Source organism: Myxocyprinus asiaticus, chromosome 30 (assembly GCF_019703515.2).
Source record: "Myxocyprinus asiaticus isolate MX2 ecotype Aquarium Trade chromosome 30, UBuf_Myxa_2, whole genome shotgun sequence".
In the NCBI taxonomy this organism is placed as follows: domain Eukaryota; kingdom Metazoa; phylum Chordata; class Actinopteri; order Cypriniformes; family Catostomidae; genus Myxocyprinus; species Myxocyprinus asiaticus.
The window spans coordinates 35,252,907-35,274,510 of NC_059373.1; the positions used below are offsets into that span (position 1 = coordinate 35,252,907).

The 21,604-nt window shown below is 36.2% G+C and overlaps 1 protein-coding gene across 2 annotated transcripts; it reads right to left on the minus strand.

The window, feature by feature from the left end:
• Nucleotides 1-275: 275 nt before the first annotated feature.
• Nucleotides 276-21,069, minus strand: mtx1b (metaxin 1b). Of its 2 annotated transcripts, XM_051663551.1 has the most exons (8): nt 20,968-21,069; nt 15,376-15,445; nt 13,513-13,592; nt 12,151-12,243; nt 7,124-7,306; nt 6,288-6,364; nt 6,036-6,193; nt 276-4,119 (listed from the first exon to the last, which is right to left on the minus strand). In XM_051663551.1, exons 1-8 carry the CDS (start codon nt 21,046-21,048, stop codon nt 3,911-3,913), a joined length of 951 nt encoding a protein of 316 aa, XP_051519511.1. In that variant the 5' UTR covers nt 21,049-21,069; the 3' UTR covers nt 276-3,910. The 2 variants fall into 2 exon arrangements, with proteins under 2 accessions (XP_051519511.1, XP_051519512.1); XM_051663552.1 differs by lacking the exon at nt 7,124-7,306.
• Between the last annotated feature and the right edge of the window lie 535 nt (nt 21,070-21,604).

The window sequence follows — 21,604 nt, forward strand, 5'->3', positions numbered from 1 at the left end:
GAAGAGCACAAATGCAAAGAACCATCACAGTTCTTGAAACTCAAGGTGTTGGGGGAGCAGAGTGCGACTGGCCTGAAGTCGCAACAGCTGGCATCTGAAAGCCAGCACAGAGATTTTATTAGCAGTGCAATCAGGAACAGCCAATCACCATCACACAGGTGGAACAAAGATTTGGCAAATCAGCTGCACATGAAACAGCCACACCGAGCACAAACAGAACACACGCGCACACAGACAGAGAAGAAAAACAGAACAGCAACAATGCACAAAACAAACATGGGACAAGTTTTAATTTAATTTGCAAGGTAAAAAAAGCAAATAATCTGTTGTTGTAGTGTTTTCAATATAGCACAGGGTGAACAGAATTTACAAAAATCACTCCTTTTTGTTTTTATTAGCATTTTCCATATTGTCCCAACATTTTTGGAACTGGGGTTGTAAATAAAATACCAGGGCCAGAGTGGGATTCATATTCAGCCCGGGATGTCATGTCCAAGTCAGCCCACACCCAAAAGGGGGATTGGAAGTGAAGATGATAACAATAAAACAAGATCACAGCAAAAATATGCAATATATGTAATTACTTGAAAATTATTTAAGCTCTCTCTGTCATTATACCACATACGGCATTCACTACGATTTTCACTTTGTCATAAGACATCATTGTATGTGTTGTAAAAATAAGTGAATGTTAAAGGGATATTTGATCATTTCCTCATCCTCATGCCATCCCAGATGTGTATGACTTTCTTTTGCAGAACATGAATGAAGATGTTTAGAAGAACTGTTGGTCCATTCAATGCAAGTAAATGAGAAGCGGTGAGAAACAGATCAATAATTAAGTCATTTTTTACTATAAATCTCCACTTTCACTTTCATAAGCACTCTTCTCTCATAAGAGTTCTTCTTCTGTTTTTGGTGATTTACATAAGCATACTGCCCCCTACTGGGCAGGGAGGAGAATTTATAGTAAAAAAAAAAAAAAAAACACTTAAATATTGATCTGTTTCTCACCCACACCTATCATATCACTTCTGAAGACATAGATTAAACCACTGGAGTTGTATGGATTACTTTTATGCTGCATTTATGTGATTTTTGTACCTTCTGAGTTCTGATCACCATTCACTTGCATTGAAAGGACCAACAGAACTGAGAAATTCTTCTAAAAAGCTTAATTTGTGTTCAGCAGAAGACAGAAAGTCATACACATCTGGGATGGCATGAGGGTGAGTTAATGATGAGAGAAATTTAATTTTTGGGTAAACTAAGTTTATTTTATAGACTATCTAGGCACATAATAACACTATAGAACTGTAACTGTTTATAACTCTTTCAAGATGTACAGGCTCACACTTTAAATGGCCAGTGCTTTGTATTTTAGATCATTAAAATAGCAACAGATCCAGTGAAACAATTAAAGTTGAGTGATTGTTTTTAAGTTTTTACATGCCATTCAAAAACGTGCCATTTTACAATGATAAGAGTGAAATAAAAGACTAAAAATAACACAGCTGTACTTTTCTTTTACTTGGAACGTAAATGTTCAGGACGAAGGCAAAATGGTTACTGTCTCTTTAAGAGGGTTTTATCGCATGATACAACATTGAAGGTACTCTGTGCCGTTTGTTTCATCGAGTTTACTATTTTGAGACTGTAAAGTCCCATTATTTTCGTTCCCTGTCGTGCTGTTGCATCTGTATACATTTACTTTAAGTATTCTGTTATTTTGTGACAAAAAATAATTTTGCTATTATCATTGTGCACTGCTAGGGAAGAGGATTTCAGAGATTAATTGAGATTGTGAGACTGCAGTCAGTATTAAACTTGTGATGATCTTGTACCTGAAGCACGTTCATCCATTCAGCTATTAGTAGCCTATCTGTTCTCGATGGATCTTCCGTGATCCTTCCCGCGCTGTCAAGTGAAGCACATCAGTTTGGTCTCTCACGGGCTACTTTCTCATTTGTTTGGGTGAGATGATAAAATACAGACTGCGTCCGCTATAACACGGAACGCAATTCTGATCTTTTAAATACCGGATGTTACGGACTGTTGTCAATTGTTATGCGACATATGATGAAAGTTTGTCAATCAACATGCGGACATAACCGGACCGATTTTTGACCGGCCCAGCGGGAATTCTCCCGATCTTCCCTATTGCCACTCCGGCCCTGTAAAATACTGTACTTGATTTGATATTTTGTTATCCAATGCAATGACATTTAACATAGTACACTAATGTACAAAGTACACTAATACTTTTGTGGCTATTGTATGTATTGATAAGAATAATAGGAGGATAGATCAAATTGAGGCAACACGTTTTAAAGCCCTTAAAAATAATGTCAGAAATGGTAACACAACAGCAAATCTATGGCACTCTCTGCCCTTGATTTATTTAACCAAACTGAGAGTGGTCTAGGTTGACCCACCGGGTTGTTGAGGTCTTTCTACTGACTTTTGAAGCACTCACATTACACAAAAAACACAGACAGCTCAAAACCCAGGGGACATGAACAGCAGCAATTTTCTAAATGTTGAACTTGATACTTAACAGTGCTATAATTGGAACAAGTCAACCAAAGGTTACATTTTGCAAGGCTATATCTGAATATTAGTAATACAAGTAAAAATTACTTTAAAAGTACAATTGAATGTGTATTGCTAATCACCCTATAATCAAACTCCCCAAATAGTCTAGCAGAACCTAAAAAACAACAACAGAGCATTACCTTCAAGCTGTGTACTTTGCCGTTATAACCCTTAAATACAACTTCAAAGAATACTCATGCTGATTTTATTGTTTATGGACAAGCAAAATACCGAAAATGCGCAGTAGCCTATTTTTCAAATGAAACATTGTGTAAATAAATGTGGAATCATGTTATAACTATACATTTCCATAACGAACTTCATAATATTTGAGATGGTTCAATTTAGTGAGGTACAGGGTAGGCCTGGTCTCCGAGCAACAAAAGGGACGACCCCACTGTGCCTTCGGTTTCCTGTGAGAGATTAAGATGCAGCACTCCAAATGTATAATGGACAAAGGCTCCAACTTAACCGCAGTTTTTGACAAGAAATAATAACGTTCTCCTCAGCAGTCCTCTGGAGAGCTCTAAAATCAACCTGATTTATAAAGCTTCGGGCCTTGAGTGGCTTTCAAAATGCTCCTAGATGCTTAGTTTTAGATAAGAATCTCTGGTAAGATTATTTTGCAAGTTTTCTGTAATGTGTTGGAAAATGTCAATCGTTTGACACTATGTTTAGTCTGCAGGTCACTGCACCAAATGAAATGCAATATTTACAGCCCATCTACAGCCCATCTAAGTGATAAAGCATAACAGTGCAGCTTTTAATGTCAATATACTTTCTTCTGTATTTCTATTTTTGAAGCGTGCTTCCAAAATTATCCATGTACCTGTTATTACATTTTTAGAGAGACAAAATATGGCATTCCATTGCACAAGTGCCAGAGTTTCGAAACAGACAGCTTTGTTCAAATTAGTGTTAAAGATATTTTCCATTTGAAAAGAGATGCTATCAAAATGTTTGACTTTTCACTGAAGTGACAAGTTTGCAGCAATGTAGACCAAGAGATATACCCAAACAGGAAATCAAGTCAAAATTCCAAACGCCTGTGCAAGACCTGACAAAATTACAGGTCACTACACTGGAGAATCATAACTATAATAATAACAATAATATTAACAATAATCACTATAAAAGAAAAAGCACCAATGTGGGGCTCGCCTGAGGCTACGTGAGGTGAGCGACTCTGGCAGAGCGCACTCGTGCATGACAGGAGATTTAAAAAGAGCTGAGGTAATCGTATGTGCGGCTCCACTCTGAATGGCTGGTGAGAATTAAAATACGCTTGTTGTTCCTGGTAACACCTATCCTTCATTTAGTCCTCATCTTCTTCCTCTTCATTGTGGCTAGAGTTCTTCAGCTGTGGCTGCTCGCGCCTGATTGTCACAATCCCTGTGAAGATAGCGTACCCAAGCATGGCTCCCATGGCAAACAGAACAGAAATAATCTGGTTACGGCGCTTGTGGGGCTCATTGTCGAAGTCGCCGCTCTCAGGCTGAACATGCCTCTTGCGAGCTGGAGGCTCTGAAAGGAATAGTGGAGTTTAATTTGATTTAACTTTCAATGAAGAGTTTAGGGTGTTTTCATATTGAATCCTCTTTTAGCCCTTTTCCACCGATGGTTCTCATGCTACGCCTCTGCTTGCTTTTCCACTGACTTGAGAACCAAATGGTGATGTAACAAGTTACATGGCTACGTGGTAGTTTTACGTGACTACCTCACCTGCCCACAAACAAACATGGCATGTCACAGTGTTTGAGTAGCTTTTACTCCTGTTTTTGAGGACTTATTTAAACATACAGAGAAATGCAGTCCAACGTTATTACATTGCTCAGCAAGATTCCAAGAGACTACATCTACGCTCAAGACGACAGGTAACTAAAATTACATTATTATCCTTCTTATGGTCTCTGTACTCCCCAAAAGTTTGTTTTTTTCCAATTTGTTTATGATTTGGTCAATCGTCCGATTGAAGCCGGCATGCATAATTTCTTACTGTATCCTCGTAGACTCTCTTTTTCCTTTGCGATCTCTCTAGTTATCTCGGCTCGCCTTAGAAAACCATATCGTAAGTAGAGTGCTCATTTCCTCTACGTTTCCTGAACGCTTTTGATGTCTGACATTTTTGTGAGATTTAATTGTTATTAAGAGTGAAGTACTACTCCTGGCTGCAGACTGTAGCTATTGTTTTTGTTTGGAAAACTTGGGAACCAGTTTTTCCACCCCAGAACGGCCTTTTATTCAGTGGAAATGCACGGAACAGTTCGAGAACTCACACAGGCCGAGGAACCCGTCCTTGAACCATGTTGGTGGAAAAGGGCTGTTTGAGGGTGTTTTCACACTTGGTCCTTTTCATGGGTTAAAAAAGTGGTTTTAGATTATGTGAACTTTTCAAATGAACACTTTAAAGCAAACTGAACCAAGACTATATCGGGAGGTGGCCTAAAACTAAACTGAGACCCTATTAAGTGGACCAAAAAAAAGGGAATAGAGTGAAAAAGAAGTTCTCTTTGCATTCACACTTGCCTTAGCCCTAAAAGTGGGCTTCAATCTAATTTTGATGCATTTTAGTTGTGACTGGATCTCATTCCACTATAGTTTCACACTATTGTTTGATATGTGGAGTACTATGTGGGAAAAATTTAGTCCAGTTAAACCCTCCTTGTGGTTAGTTTTTTTGAAAGGTGAATCATGTAAATTCATTTTGTGCCACAAGCATCACCAAATGGAATTGCAAAAATAATGTCTGCTTTCAAAAAGGTTTACCGAAATCTCCTGTCTTTCTAGGGCTGTTCAGTTCCATTAATTTTTATTCTAATTCCAGGTTTTCATAATCTATGGAATCAATTCTAAGAGTTGATTCCAGGCAAATTTTATCGATTCTTATGGGAAAAAAAAACAGGTGGCAAAGTGAAATCTTACAATAAACACTGCAACATAAAGCACTGATGATTAGTATGAATGACAAATAATCATGTTACACCCCTGAGCGGAATTGATTCTCCCAAGCTGAGTCGACTTGCCATTGCCGTGTTTTTTTTTTTTTTAAATAGACTCCACGTCCAGCCCCACGTCTTTCACTGGTCAAACAAAAAGAAATTGTAGTCCCAACCAACACTTAATCCATTGTGAAAATAAAGTGAAGCTGGTATGTTTTGCGTTTTACGCTATAAGTAAACTGTACTCGGACAACCGCCTGAGATGGCCTCAGTCTGGTTTGCTTTAAAGGGGTCAGAGTTTGTTCGGAGAGTTTACATATGAGCCAAAATTCTTGAAAACAGCTCTCAGAACCCTGAAACTAACCCTTAAGCACTGAATATGGAAGCAGTTAAAAAAAAAAAAAATTTGTCCATTACTATCAATGATTTAAAAGGTCTAAAAATCACAAACAGAATGGAGCAACATCTTTTTAATGCAGTATATATAGCAACAATATTCACCTCGCACATCAGAAGGGAAGTAGAGTCCAAGGATGTTGGTGCAGAACTGTTGCAGGTTGTTCAGAGAGTTGAAGTGTTGCTGAAGCTTTCCGTTTGGCAGCTTGATCTTCAACAAAGGAGCCAGGTGTGCAAACACATACGCGTCCAATGATGAGGGACTGAAAGCACATGAAACATTATGGTTACATTTGCACACTCATACTCTCACACCACAAACAAATTATGCAATTACAAGCAAGTGATGTTGCTTACGAATCGCCAAAGAAGAACTTTTGTGAGCCCAGTCTTTGCGATAGGTGGGTCATGCATTCAAATGCATCACGATAAAGCTAGAGCAGAAAGAAAGATACAAAATTCAAGAATTAGCAATAAAAACTCCAGCCAATATTCGTAAAACGTCACATGGAAACTTAATTAAGAACATGTACGTACCTTCGCTCAATACTGAACAAAATGACTGTACTTTTCCACAATCTTGAACTACACCCAATACAGTAATAACACAAAGACAGATTGCTATGGCAATGAACTATCTGACCTAATTCTTTCTATGTTGTGTAAACACAATGATGAAGAGCCAGTAGATTAGTCTGAGGGTTTTTTTGAAACAAAGGTAGACCACCAAGAGACAGCCAAAAACACAGCCTACTTCACATAGACACTTCTCGATGGGGTCTAGCTTTTTGACTATACTGCTTGTATTGAGATAATATTTAATATATACAGTAGAAACTATAAGATAATGAAGTCTTAATAACCTCTTGATCATTTTGGACATGTACTGTACTTTCTTCTACTTTCCACTCAGCTATTCTTCAAGTCAACATGAATGTGTATTATGAAAGTTAAAAGGGTACATTTTGATTTCATGTTGACTTTAAACTCCATAAACTCTTCACATACATCACATTCTTTCAAACATCTTCCTTGTAATTTTACCCATTGTTTTCTCATAAAAGTGTACAACATTTTGAAGAGTTTGATCTCAATGATTTCAACCATGGACAGATGCCATATTTCAACAGCCTGATTAGATCTTAAAATCTTTAGTTTGTCCTCATTTCTCCCTTTTGTTCCCCCGTTCCCACCTCTTTCTCCAGCTGTTCACCGGGTTCCAGGATTGGGTCGCCCCTCACGAGTCTCAGCCTCTCCAGCTGCTGGCCGTGCATGCGGTTGGGCAACAGAAAGTTGAGAGGGAAGGGGATGTTTTCTGTATACCAGCACCGTGTAACATCCACATAGTTTTTAGAGTCTATCCACAGTGTGTAGACCTAACCAGAAATGAATCATGAAAGTCTGAATGGAGTTTTGACTTGCAACTCCAATTATGTTGCTTTCCACCAAGCAACAAAATCTGTTAATGTCTTTATTATTCAGTTTTAAACAGAAAAACAGGATGTGCTGCACATCAGTAAACACGATAGATATCCTTAGGGGGACAGTGAAAGATCAACCAGCAGCAAGCATTTCACGGTATTCATGCAGATATAACTACACACACACACACAAACTCAATTTTTCACAACTGAAAAATACACATTTTCTGACATTACACTGTTTTTATTACCACTAGACAAACTATTAAAAAAAAAAAATAAATAAAAAAACTTTGCTCATGTTTTTTATGTATCATATTTGATACATTAAGTTTTAAAGGTCATTATCCTCCTGAGGCCCAGCAATTCATTTTTGTGTAGAATATTTGTTATTTAAGTTTTTCTTAGCCCATATATGCTACAGGGGTAAATCTTGGGGTATTATCAGAGGACTCCCTGGGCTTTTCAGAGATACCAAATGTTCGAGAGTATGGCCATGACAACTTCCTCTCCTTGGTCTATAAATATGGATTGAAATGTATCACAGTTCAATTCAGCACATCAAATACAATATGATTAAAATATTTTTTTAACTATACTGACATTTAAAAAAAAGGGAAATTGTAAAACTTTTTTCTCTGGGTCAGGAACTTATGGTAAGATGACATCATCATAGCTTATAATGCAAAATAAATAGATCTTTATAATGTCAGAGGCTGCATATATAAAAATACACAGAAATATTAGTTCACACTTTAAATATATCTTTAAAAAAGTATGTCAGATTTTTCAAAGCTCTGCGATTTAAAAAAATACATTTGTTTATAGTGGGCATGAGTGGAATGTAATGGTGATTGAGAGATATACCTCAAAAGCCTGTTGTATCATATTTGATACATGTAAATTCAATTGGCTTTTTCAATAAAATAATATACAAAATTTTAACCAAGCAAAAGTTGCTTATTTTCAGCAAATACTCATTGTAAAATGTCAGTAATAATATAATCATTATTGTTACTTTTACTTTATTAAATTAAGCTGTCATTTGTCCCAACATAGGAGTCACTTTTCGCGTAAGTCCGCCACCATTTTAAATGGATCAATATAAACATTGAAACCACTTTTTTTTTTCACACAAAATTAGAGGTATTTCACGGTGCATGGAAGGATAGTGTCTCTAACTACAGACAGGCTCTAAAAACTGCCAGGTCTGCATATTTGGGCAAAATATCCACAACAATCCTAGGTATTTATTCAGTACTGTGGCTTGGTTGAGCCACAATGGGTTAGGAAATAAAACTTCAATTGAACCAGATATTCCATCGCAGCATAGTAGTAATGACTTTATGAATTTCTATACAAATAAAATCAAAATCATCAGAAACATTTTTTAATAACACATCTGTCTGCCACAGCACCCCCAGAAGACTAAAATTATTCCCTACGAGCAACTTCAATCCTTCGCTGTTTTAGGTCACGAAGAGCTAACAAAAATTATCAAAACATGAAAAGCAACAACATGTATGTTAGACCAAATACTGACTAAATTCCTAAAAGAAGTGTTTCCTGTAATCTCAGAACCTCTTCTTAATATTATTAACTCCTCATTATCCTTAGGGCATGTCCCAAGAAACTTTAAACTGGCAGTTATCAAACCACTTATCAAGAAGCTTGATCCAGGAGAATTGGCTATTTATAGACCGATTTCAAATCTCCCATTTATGGTGAAAATACTAGAAAAGGTAATGTCCCAACTATGTTCATTTTTATAGAGAAATGGTATGTGTATATATATATATATATATATATATATATATATATATATATATATATATATATATATATATATAGAGAGAGAGAGAGAGAGAGAGAGAGAGAGAGAGAGAGAGAGAGAGAGAGAGAGAGAGAGGAATTTCAGTCAGGATTTAGGCCCCATCATATTACAGAGACTGCACTTACCAGTTACAAATGACTTGCTCTTATCATGCTACATTTCTCTTCTAGTGCTTTTAGATCTTAGTGATGCCTTCGACACCACAGATCATGACAATCTCTTGGACAGGCTTGAGAATTATGTTTGCATTTGTGGACAGGCATTAGCTTGTTTTAAGTCCTACCGCTTTGATCGCTACCACTTTGTCTATGTAAATGAGGCTGTCAGATCAAATTAAAGTGAAGTATGGAGTGCCACAGGGATCAGTTTTAGGGCCTCTGCTTTTCTTCCTATATATGCTCCCCCTGGGACATATTATCAGGAATCATGGAATTAGTTTTTTTTACTGTTATGCCGACGATACACAACTTTGTATTTCTTCGAAACCCGATGAAATTTCACAAATTTTCCAAATTAACAGTGTGAATAAATGATATCAAATAGTGGATGGCTAGAAATTACCTTCTACCATATCAGCCCCATTTTATCGGCGTTACATTGGCTACCTGTTAAGTTTCGTATTAATTTTAAAATTCTGTTAATTTCTTACAAAGCTTTAAATGGTCAAGCTCACTATGATCGCAAAACTCCGGCCTGTTAACAATACAGAGAATATCACAATTCACAAAAGGAGGGAGATCATATTTGGCTCCTAAACTATGGAATAGTCTTCCTAGCAGTGTTCAGAACTTAAGACACACTCTCTCAGTTTAAGTCTAGGCTAAAGACTTATCTATTCAGCCAGGCATACACCTAATTTATCCCTGAATTCATAGCTATGCTGCTTAAGTTATGTCTGCCGGAACGGAAAACACTTCTTATTCTTTAACCCTGCTTTAAATTGAATGGCATCTACTCTAATTTTATTCCATTTCTTTTCCTGTCTAAACCATAGAAAATGAATTAACCACTAACAGAAGCCTTCATCGGCCAAAATCATAGGACAATGCATCTACGTGTATTTCTTCAGTTAATTCAGGATGACTTCAAGGACTTCAAACACTAAAAATTATAGTTAATATAAAATAATTTTGTTTAATCATTGACCCACAACACTTACTTGGTTTGCCCATTTTAACCACTAATAGTTCTAAATATAAATAACTAATATTTGCATTATATTAATTCATTTTCTGTTATAGCATAATTTAATGTACAGCTGCTTTGAAACAATGGCAGTTGTGAGAAGCGCTATACAAATAAATTTGACTTGTCTTTTTCACAAATAACCACTATAGCCATAAACATCTGAAACTTACATGCCATATATTCTTTGGCTTTTCAGCTTGAACGGAGAGTGAAACAGGAGCCATCAAACGTTGTGTATCATATTTGATACAGCGTTATAGGGTTAACCTGCCAGAGAAGTTGGCAGGTTGAATTCCCCCCAGAAAGTATAAAAATTGTGGCATTTATTCCCCAACCAATTGTAGACAGGGAAAACCTGATTTTTGCAATTCCATTTAGTTATGCTAGTGGCACAGAAATGACATACTTCACCTTTTAATGATTTCAGCACGTGGTTAAATTACACTGGAATTGGTATTTTATATAGTCAGTGATGAAGCTTTCTTATCGAAACCAGTAAATTACTGGTGGCCACCACTTAATTTGGAGTTCTGACGCGAAATACAAGCAGACATTTGCATACCAGATTTAATCAACATCGGAATTATATAACTGTCGCAGGAGATCTTACTCAAAAGTCAGATTTCACTTAAAATAGGTAATTTGCAGTTTTAATTTTAGACCGTGTACCAGATTAGAAATTGATGTCATTGAGAGTGTAGGGTAACTCTACTTCAAGAAACTTAAAACATGGGTTGGTGGAGATTTCCTTTCTTGAAATCCCGCTACTACAACAACAGTATTCTTCTAGCTCAGAAGCAGCAACACAAATGACCAGAGCCTAGTTATAAGAAACCCCTTAAGTAAAAAAAAAAACAAAAAAAAAACCTTACTTATAATTGTAAGAGCGCTGTCACCAACGGTTTTGTTAACGGGTTTCTTGCAACCGGCTGCTGGTCCCAGTATGCATCTCATAGCTCGGCAGATTTCCTCAGAATTTGAACATCCATCATAAAACAAACTCTACGTATTCAACACCTTGCATGTTCATTTATTAAATATTTAGTTAAATTTGATGCTTTCAGCTTAGAATAATATCCATTTTACAAATGTACTGTATTTAAATCCATTTAGCAGATTTCCAAAGATTTTATACGACCGTTTCTTGCTTTTTATTATCGCAATTTTATTGATATACTATATTGTTTTATATTACACTATATTTTTTGGTAAGAAATACAGTAGCTTTACAGTTAACGTTGACAGTTGCCAAGCAATGTTGAAATTTGCCACATTTATGGTGCATTCACTTCATGTCGGAATTACTGTAATTACAAGATTCCGACTCGTTTGCATCTTCGTAGAACTCATCAAAATCCAACTTGACAGTGGTTATGTCACGTAAAAAGAACCAAAATGGCTTCAGCCTCAGTTAAAGATAGTTTCCATATATTTCTGTTTCAAATGCCATTTTATTTTAGCTAGTGTTACCTACAGTTCTTTGTTTGTTCTTAATATTTTTCAAGAACTTATAAAGCTGAATTAATGTAGTGATTAAATATTCAGCTGTCATCAACAATAAAGTCGCATAAGAATTTGTACAGCTCAGAGTAGAATCTATAAATTGTCATTTCGTAATTACAATAATTCTGACATGTTGTAATGCAGCATAATAAATAATTCAACTCATATTGTATATTTTACAACAGCTTTGAACACGTATCATCCAATCAAATTTAGAGTCGGAAGACTTGGACCTATCAGTTTTTTTAATTGTCTTTAGCTTCTCTTTCCTCACCAGTGCTGGTAGCAATTTCTCCTCCAGTAGAGAAACAAAGGCAAGCGTATCTGCACCTTCCTTTGCTGACAGGTCGTAGTCTGCATTGTACTTCTGAAAGATAAAAGACAGACTTTCTTCATGTGGCATCAACAAGTCAGCACCCACTTACACATCACAAATGTTCTTTGAGACTGCAGTAATTGCTTTGCATCTACCATTAGGGAAAAAAGAAGTCACTAACATCCAAATAAGAAGCTGCAGGCTTCTGGAGTATGACAGCAGTTAATAATGTGACTGTTAAAGTAATGAATATAGTGCACCATGATGTGTTGATGTGAAGTTTGAAACAGCTGAGCAATGGCATACTGTTTGCGAATATTCAGACATCGGCCACGCCACTGGGGGAGGCATTTAGAGGAGCATTTAAATATGAGGACACTCAAGACCACATGTAAAACATCAACTAATATGACTTTAAAATGTGTTATCAGTGACTTCATGCCTCATTCTATGAGTAGAATTCACACGAGATCAGTAAAAGAAGCTGTTTCAACTACTCGATGTGGATTAAAAGTAATATATTTGCACTAGATAATGTATAATTTGTAATGTTTACCTTTTGCTTTCATGGTTTTAGTGCGCTGCAGACGGCACATGAGTGAAGCAGCATATCAAACAGAGTAAATGGGCACTTAAGGGTATTTAAGCAGATCTGATTCCTTTTAAAGACTAATTAAACAAAAACAAAACAAATCATGACGTGCTGTTGGAAAGTGGATCTACGTGAAGATCGTACAGATGCAGGTAAGTTTGCACCAGCTCGCTAATAACTCTACATGCCGGTGTGTTCATGTTGACTGATTTTAAATGACTGAATGGGAATTAGCAATCAGCCTCAAAGTAGGTAGAGCTCCAGATCACACCTACCAATGATGTGGACCAATGGCAGTAAGGTGTTTAGCAGCCAGTAAGAAGTTTTCGTGAAAATTTGCCCTGGAGAGCTGTTACGAACCACGAAAAAAAAAAATTCATTTTGGCTAGATTTTGTTCAAAAACAAAAGAAAAATAGCAATTGTGCTATTGTTTGTGCTACATGCTTTCTATATCTATCTCCAGATGATATTAACAGGCATAGCCAATTTACAAGAGCTTCACAACAGCTGTCTTTGTGTAAACATCTAACATCACTCCTATTCTGAATCTCCGAACTCTACAAACACTTGTTGCAGACTTTATAGCTGCTCATAAAATGATTCACAAGGAAATCTTTCACCTGTTTTCTGAGGATGCAGATTTTGATTTAAATGCTGAGAAGCTTGAAGCTCTAATCCTCACCTGTTGAGCATGAGTGTGCATAAAAGGTTAGAGGGGCTCTTTCACCTGTTTCCTGAGATGAATGATGATCTTACTGGGTTGGGAGATGCTTCCTTCTTCCCTGGTCTTCAGAGCAGGCAGAGTACCTGTCGGAAGAGCTCATGTTTAAGCACAATTAAACAGTATTGGATAAAATTTAAGATACATTTAACAAACAACAATACCTTAAGTGCAAGTGGATTCAACCTCTGCTCTGCAAAACCAAAGTTCTCCTCAAAGGGTTACAGAAGTCAGTGGATGCTTGACAGAGGGTGTAATGAGAGGTCTAGTTTCCTCTTACAGCACATCTATTTAACTGTCATTAGGTCTCATTTAGCGTCAGCTCACACTTACGGCTTTATGGTATTCGGACATTATCAGGTGACCACTGAACTTGCACTGATTATTGAGTACTGCTACAAAACAGGCTAAATGATAATGTAATAAAAGATTATGTACCAGGAAATTATGTTGGATCTGGTAAACATGTCCATGTTTTACTGTAACCTCCTGCTTCTTTTTCTTTATAATAAATTTTGGCAGTATTTCCTTGCTCTTTATGTGTCAGATACAAAAGATGTGAATTGGCAATTATTATAATTACTGTCAAGTCTAGCATTCACTTCAATTAATGAATGAATGAACTGAGAATACAAGATGGCTTCAAATGGATTTTCAGCTCCACCTTTTGACAGAAAATCTGATGGGAAAATCGTAGGTACAGCAATAAAATATGTACTAAATGCAGTACCTGTTTCTCCTGTTACTGCTAGCTACTAATAGGACTGTTAAAACATAAAAAAACTTTTACAATTTGTGTGATGGGAGTTCATATCATGGTTGTAACCACCGTTATAAATCTAAGCACAACTACCTAAAATCATATAAAAAAAATAATTAAAAAAAAAAAATTAAAATAAAAATAAAAAAAAACAATAGAGCCTGTATGACCTTGCTGAACTCATAGAAGGCTGACTTTCCTTTTGCCTGTTTTTTTATTTTTTTTAATTTTTATTTTTTTTATTTTATATAAATATCTAACAGTGGTTAAAAGAAACAGGGACACAACAGTGACACCTTATGTGGATATCTTTATTTTTTATTAAAGCAAAAAAATATATATATATTATTATTATTATTAATTTTACAACAAATTTATTTTTGATAAAAATAAACAGAAAATGCAATGTAAAAATGTGCACACAACACATGCATCAAATCAACCAATATTTAGAGCAGGCTATGCAGGTAGCCAACGGGGCTTTAGAAGAATGGCAGAGCAAAGCGTGGGCACACTGTATCATCAAAAGACGTGAAACTCGGACTACTAAAAAAATGATCAATTTAGTGTTGAGAAATCTTCCTCAGGCAAGTCAGATGGGCATCATATCACGCATAACAGAAAAATAAAACATTCTTTGCGTACACTTGTTGCATATTTGTATGACTTTTGCCTTATGTGGAAAACAAATGCGGGGTTGCGGGAATGGGAGCGGTCGGGAAGAAAATCACTGCTGGCAGAGAGTGGGCTAACATGGAGTAAAAATAAGCGGGAGCGTTCGGTACCGGATGGAACAACCAGTGCCACACAGACCTCTGTTCTGAAGCTGCTGACGCAGTGTGTTATTAGTCGTGCCACAGGAAAAGGTAAACAGGTTTGAATTCTCACAAAGACGTATGATGGGAGATGCCGCTTGTCAGTAACTCTGCAGAATGGGGCCAATGTCAGGGTACTGGAACATTCGGTAGCAGCATGTTGACTTCAAATGTGATCATGTTGTTCAAAACCAAAGAAAAGTTGTGGAACAAGTTTTGTCCCATGAATCAGTGCTCTAACATGTGGTTCTGGCACGACAAAATTTTTAATGAACAACCCAATTCTATGCTCACCTGTAGGGCTTCTCCATGGGTTGGTGATTTTGTGAACTTTGAGGGGAGCGCCTGAGAACTTAGCATAGGCCTGAGTGAGAAAAAGAGAGAGACATGGAATTAGCTCCCAGTTCAAATTAAAATGTGTTTTTTTAAAGTATATAAAGTCTGTCACACATCCTCAGAGCAGAAGAAATTCCATACATTTGAGTTATGGTAGGGTTGGATTATCTCAGCTTTGCTACATTGGGATTGAGACATTTCTGCGGGGCCAGACAGGCACATTGCTAATTGGGCCGTACAAAAATGTGCTGACTTGAGTTAGCGTCTGGGAGGGTCTCGTGTGGCGAACCAGTGGGAGATAAAATTTTGGACTTACTCGAATTCTGTTAGTAAATATCCAAAATTTTGCAATCAGCTGCATTAAACTGAACACAGAAATGACAGTCATCGCAGCACAAGCACTCAATGGAATTTCAGAGAGCAAAAATAGAGGTGGAGGAAAAATCCGATGAGACCTTGTGAACACGTTATTTTGAAAGCAGTCACGAAAGTGCCATTAAAACACATCAAACGCAGTGCTGCCTTGTAAATTCCACTGCGGTTTGGGGCTCCCGACTGGCGTGCTGAGAAGACATTTAGCAGGAACTCAAATTCTTAATGTTATCTTTTTTTTTTTTTTTTTATGAGAAACTAAAGAGTACAAGAGCAATGACAAAAAAACAGCCTTGTGTTGTTGAAAAAGTATTCCACAATACAAGGCTGAACCTGACAATGAAGAATTGGAACCAGTAGTACAATAAACAGACCTCCATATAGGTAGGTCAACAATATAACATCTTTAAGATGAGAAGAAATGCAGCTGCAAAGCACCGTTGGTAACCTGAGAAGGGCACTCGAGAAAGAGTCTGGCAGCAGTTAAAGAAATGCTCACCTCTTTCAATCTCACACACAATCCAGCTGCCCCACCCATTCATCTGCTAAGGGGTTTAAATGTGCAGACGATGTCAGAAAAATATAAATGAAGGTTTTATGTTGCAGTCAGAGTTAATGATGTTTTGCCATGTTATATTATAAAGCTGCAATATTTTAACAGGCATACAATCCACAAACTGCAGGGAAGTTACACCTAAATCTTGGTACTCAACCCATGGATCGCAAGTCCTCTGCAGCTCTTTAAAGACAATTTTTCAATTGTTTCGAATGGTTCATCTGTGCACAATATTCCAAGATAAATTATATATAGAAAGAATAATAATTTGCCTTCATAATCCAATCAATTCCTGATGGTTAAATTCAAGTCCCGCCCTAATTCAATCTCCTCCCATGTGGAAACATGTCACATTATAGAGGTCAAATGAGTTGTGAACAGTGCTTCAAGCTGGCCTTAAAACACCACATTTAAAACAACATTATATCACCAAGCACCCAACATTCAGTGCACGTTCAAGCAGGCGTTTTTATAATGTGCCTCTTGCAAAGAGGAATCTGTCAACTTGACTCTTAAAGCTTTTTTAATGCCCAAATAAAATACTACCTGACAGATGACACAAAAATAGGTGTTTTGAGAAATAACATTAATTTAAAAATGTAAATGTAGCACTCAAAATTATTTCGGACAGCTCAATGGATAGGATATGATGTCACGTGCGAGGTCTTGTTTTGATAAATATCACATATAACTAATAATATTATATTCAAAATGTTAAAATATACCAACCAGCTCAGTGGTGAATCCAGTAGGCTAACTGTCCTTTTGTGATGCAACAATCCGTATAAATGATATGCCATGTCAACAGTCGTACAGTAAATTACAGCTTACAGCCACTATATCAAGATTTAAAGCACGATTACACTTCCTATAATGGCATCTAGCACTCTGCACAAGCGTTAAGCACTAGGAAGTGTAATCGAGCTTGAAATCATGATTGTGCCTAAAGACTGCAATGGCAAGATGTACAGTGAAAAGGGAGTTATATTTTGGTCTGTTCTCACCCAAAACCTACTGGATCACTTCAGGAGACATGGATTTAACCACTGGAGTCATTTGGATTACTTCTATGCTGCCTTTATGTGCTTTTTGGAGCTTCCCAGTTTTGGTCATCTTTCAATTGCATTGTATGGACCTACAGAGCTGAAATATTCTTCTAAAAACCTTAATTTGTATTCAGTAGAAAAGTCATACACGTCTGGGATGGCATGAGTAGGGTCAGTAAATAATGAGAGAATCTTCATTTTTTTGGGTGACCTATTTCTTTAAGCAAGCCATGTATGTCCATCCCAACCTGAAATCAAAAGGAAGATGGGGCTGTAAAACTTAGTGTGCTCACCACAGTTTTAGCCAAAATACAGGCTATTTGATGCCCTTTTACTTTTAAACAAAATTTCCTCTAACAGGGCAATTTATAGTGCAATAGTTTTAAATAAATATAGCTCCCTTTCCTGGCAACTGCTTAAAGAACTACAGAAATGGTAACTGGAGACCGAGTCCTCTGTGATGACTGTTCTGTACACATAGAAACCATAAACCACTCATTCTCCATCAGAATGTTTAGGCTAGATGAGAAAAGAAAGCCGTCACCGTTGTAAAAACCTCTGTTGCCCAAATTTTTTCTAAAATCGAGCAGGAAAAATTCTTGAGTGTTTGAGAAATTCCCCTTTACAGAATATAAAACAGTAGAAAAATGCATTAGTTATCACAAATGTGAGATCCTTGTATGCCATTCATTTCCATTATATGTCTGAAAAACAGAACAGCAGATCAGGAAAAACAAGAAGAATCAAGAGGTCATTCCATTTTTCCAGTGTGTCTTCCGTTAGGCCAGTTAAATAGTGAATGACCCACACATGTTGAGAAGAATAAAAGGTTATTTTACTATTTCACTAAGCATTAAACTTCAGAGGCAATATATCTTGGAAGTGGGTTTGTAGCAGCCAATAATGTAATAACTGCCAATAATGTAATACATTTTTTATGATTTTTTTATTAGCCTAGCCAATAATGTAAGAACGTATTACATTATGGGCAAAAAGTTATTACATTATTGGTTCAGAAATTGTATTACATTATTGACTTTTATTACATTAAGAATGGAAACTTTATTACATTATTGGCTGTTATTACATTAATGGCAGTTATTACATTATTAGCTCCTACATTACTATTTATGATTCAGGCCAGTAAGCAACCACCCAGTACACTGTAGCAACCTCATAGCAACACCTTGGCAACCACCCACAACACCCTAGCATTGTGGTGGTGTGTTTTGCATGGGAAAGCACCACTCACATTTCCTTTTAAAAAAATATATATATATATATATATCTAGTTATAAAACAAAATCTATAATCTTTTGTTACTCTTTTTGCTACAGAAAAACCACTGAACAATTGAATAATAGCCTAGTTAATGTGACCATTCTTGCTGAAAATAAGTGTGAACTCTATTTTCCTTGTCCTGAAATTCCTGCAGTTGTCTTCCTGACACTGTCAGAAACATGAGACTCTCTCGGGTTACTGTTTGTTTTTGTGTTTGGGGAGTTTAGATAGTTGCACTAAGGGACTCTTGACTCCCCAGTATTCACACACTGCTGGCTGTTTAGACAGCTGTTCTGGACAGGCAAATAATCCACTCGTTCTCTACCTTCATCCACACTAGAGTATGCACAAACAATGTCAAGTGATAACAGACACACATGGCCACTGCAAAGTATTATTGTTATTTGGAAAACAACAGGAGTTATATAGTTGATGTGGAAACTCAGCATCTGGTTTTGGTGTTGAGCAGAATGTTAATCTGAATATTACATAGCGTCAGTCGTCATTCACTTTCATTGTAAGGAAACAAGATGCAATGAAAGTGAATTGTGACTGAGGCTAACATACAATTAACATCTAATTGTGTTCCATGGAAATAAAGAAGACCTGCAGGTTTGGAACAACATGAGGCTGGGTAAATGATGACAACATTTTCATTTTTGAGTGAACTATCGGTAATAAAATATAATTCGCTTTTTCTCTTCTTTTCGATGAAATACCAAGTTAACACAGTTAATATTACTAGAAAAACTATGTTAACTTGGTATGAGCCAATCCCGTATGCATTTGGAGACCAGTAGTGAAAATCATCCCATTTTGCATTACAAATTATTTTATTAGCATATCAATGAGTGAAAATCTGAATTGAAAAATTTACATTTTGAGAATTGCTTACTGTGTGTGTTTGTGCAATACGTGATGATCACATTATTCCAGCATGATATGAGAATGTTTTGAAAAGCATATTGTGTTCTTCAATGGAAACAAGAAACTCTGACCTTTTATACAAAGGAGTGAACATGGCCAATGTCACAAACAGGATCAGATGGGGCTCATGGCAAAAAATTTCACCAAAATTGCACCAAAATGTGGGAGAGACAAAATGCCCTCTTAATGAATTCTACTGTTTATTATTATTATTATTTGTAACATCTGATATAATTCTTAATTATCTATTATAGTATAAATTACACTTATTATGGCATAATACATTTGTATTAATATATTTATTAACTTGAAGTTAACGTATAGACGTTTTTTTGTAATGGTTAGAAAATAATATGCCCTCATAAAAGGTCAAATAAAATTAAAAACATTATCCAGAGGTAAATTGTCCCTTAAAAAATGTGGTCACAAATGTGCTTATTTTGATTAGGGACCTAGAAATACAAATGTTTATTCTTCATTTCACATGAAAAGTAAAAATAAAAAAATTATCCTAAAACTTATTTCCATGTAGAAATTAGATTTTGAATCCTAGATTTGTGGCCTCAGACTATTAGACCCCACTGCACAAACAACTATACATAAATACAACGAATGACAATGGAAGATTCTGCTTTTAATACTGAATGAAGATAGCATTTTATTCTGCTTTTACAAAAGTAATCTGTCAAAATAATTACACTATTAGCCTATTTTTAATTCATTACACCATTTTTAAAGATTTATTTAGCCTATTTCTTAAGACACATTTAAATTTCATAACAAAATTCTGTAAAATGTATAAACCTAAATATTATTAATTACATTTTGTTAAACATTACACAGAAATAGGATAAATAAATCTTAAAACATGGTTTAAGATGGTACTATGGCAAAATTATTTTAAGGATAAATTGATTTATAAATTTGAACTTTAGATGAACTAACAACCTCCATCTAGTAAAGCTCATTTAAATATTACTCTGGAAAAATATCCATGCTACACACTGAGGCTGTACTCGATTTCACAATCTTTACAGAACACCAAGTGCAGTGCATCTGACCTAGTGTAATCTCATTAATAATGTTTACATTGACATTACTGAAACATCCACTGAACCAATAATCCGACCGGTGAATATAATCACAACACAGTGCCTGACATAAGCTGTATGCGGTGAATGACAGTGTTTCACGCACGAGTCTATGGAAACATGAATGAATTTGACAGCGTCAGTCACGCGTGCTGAACGTCACCTCCCACCTCTCGTGACACCCGACTCACAAATACAACACATTTACGTCAATATCACAAGGTACTTAAAATAGAGGACACTGTTGTGATATCAAACCAACCGGCGTGTTATTTACCAGCACAGTCAAACAGTCGACATCTATTGAAGGTAATCCATAGTCGCCTTTCCAACAGTACAACTCCAAGGGGGCAGCCATTTTACAAGACTTTCACGTGACTTTTCACCTGGAAGTACTTGTTCTTCTTCTTCTTTTATTTATTGATGGTTGGCAAACCAGTTTTTGGTGTATTACTGCCACCAACTGAACTGAAGTGTTAAAGCGTGGAAGGACAGCTCTTATATACTATATACAGGTGCATCTCAATAAATTAGAATGTCGTGGAAAAGTTCATTTATTTCAGTAATTCAACTCAAATTGTGAAACTCGTGTATTAAATAAATTCAATGCACACAGACTGAAGTAGTTTAAGTCTTTGGTTCTTTTAATTGTGATGATTTTGGCTCACATTTAACAAAAACCCACCAATTCACTATCTCAAAAAATTAGAATACATCATAAGACCAATTAAAAAAACATTTTTAGTGAATTGTTGGCCATCTGGAAAGTATGTTCATTTACTGTATATGTACTCAATACTTGGTAGGGGCTCCTATTGCTTTAATTACTGCCTCAATTCGGCGTGGCATGGAGGTGATCAGTTTGTGGCACTGCTGAGGTGGTATGGAAGCCCAGGTTTCTTTGACAGTGGCCT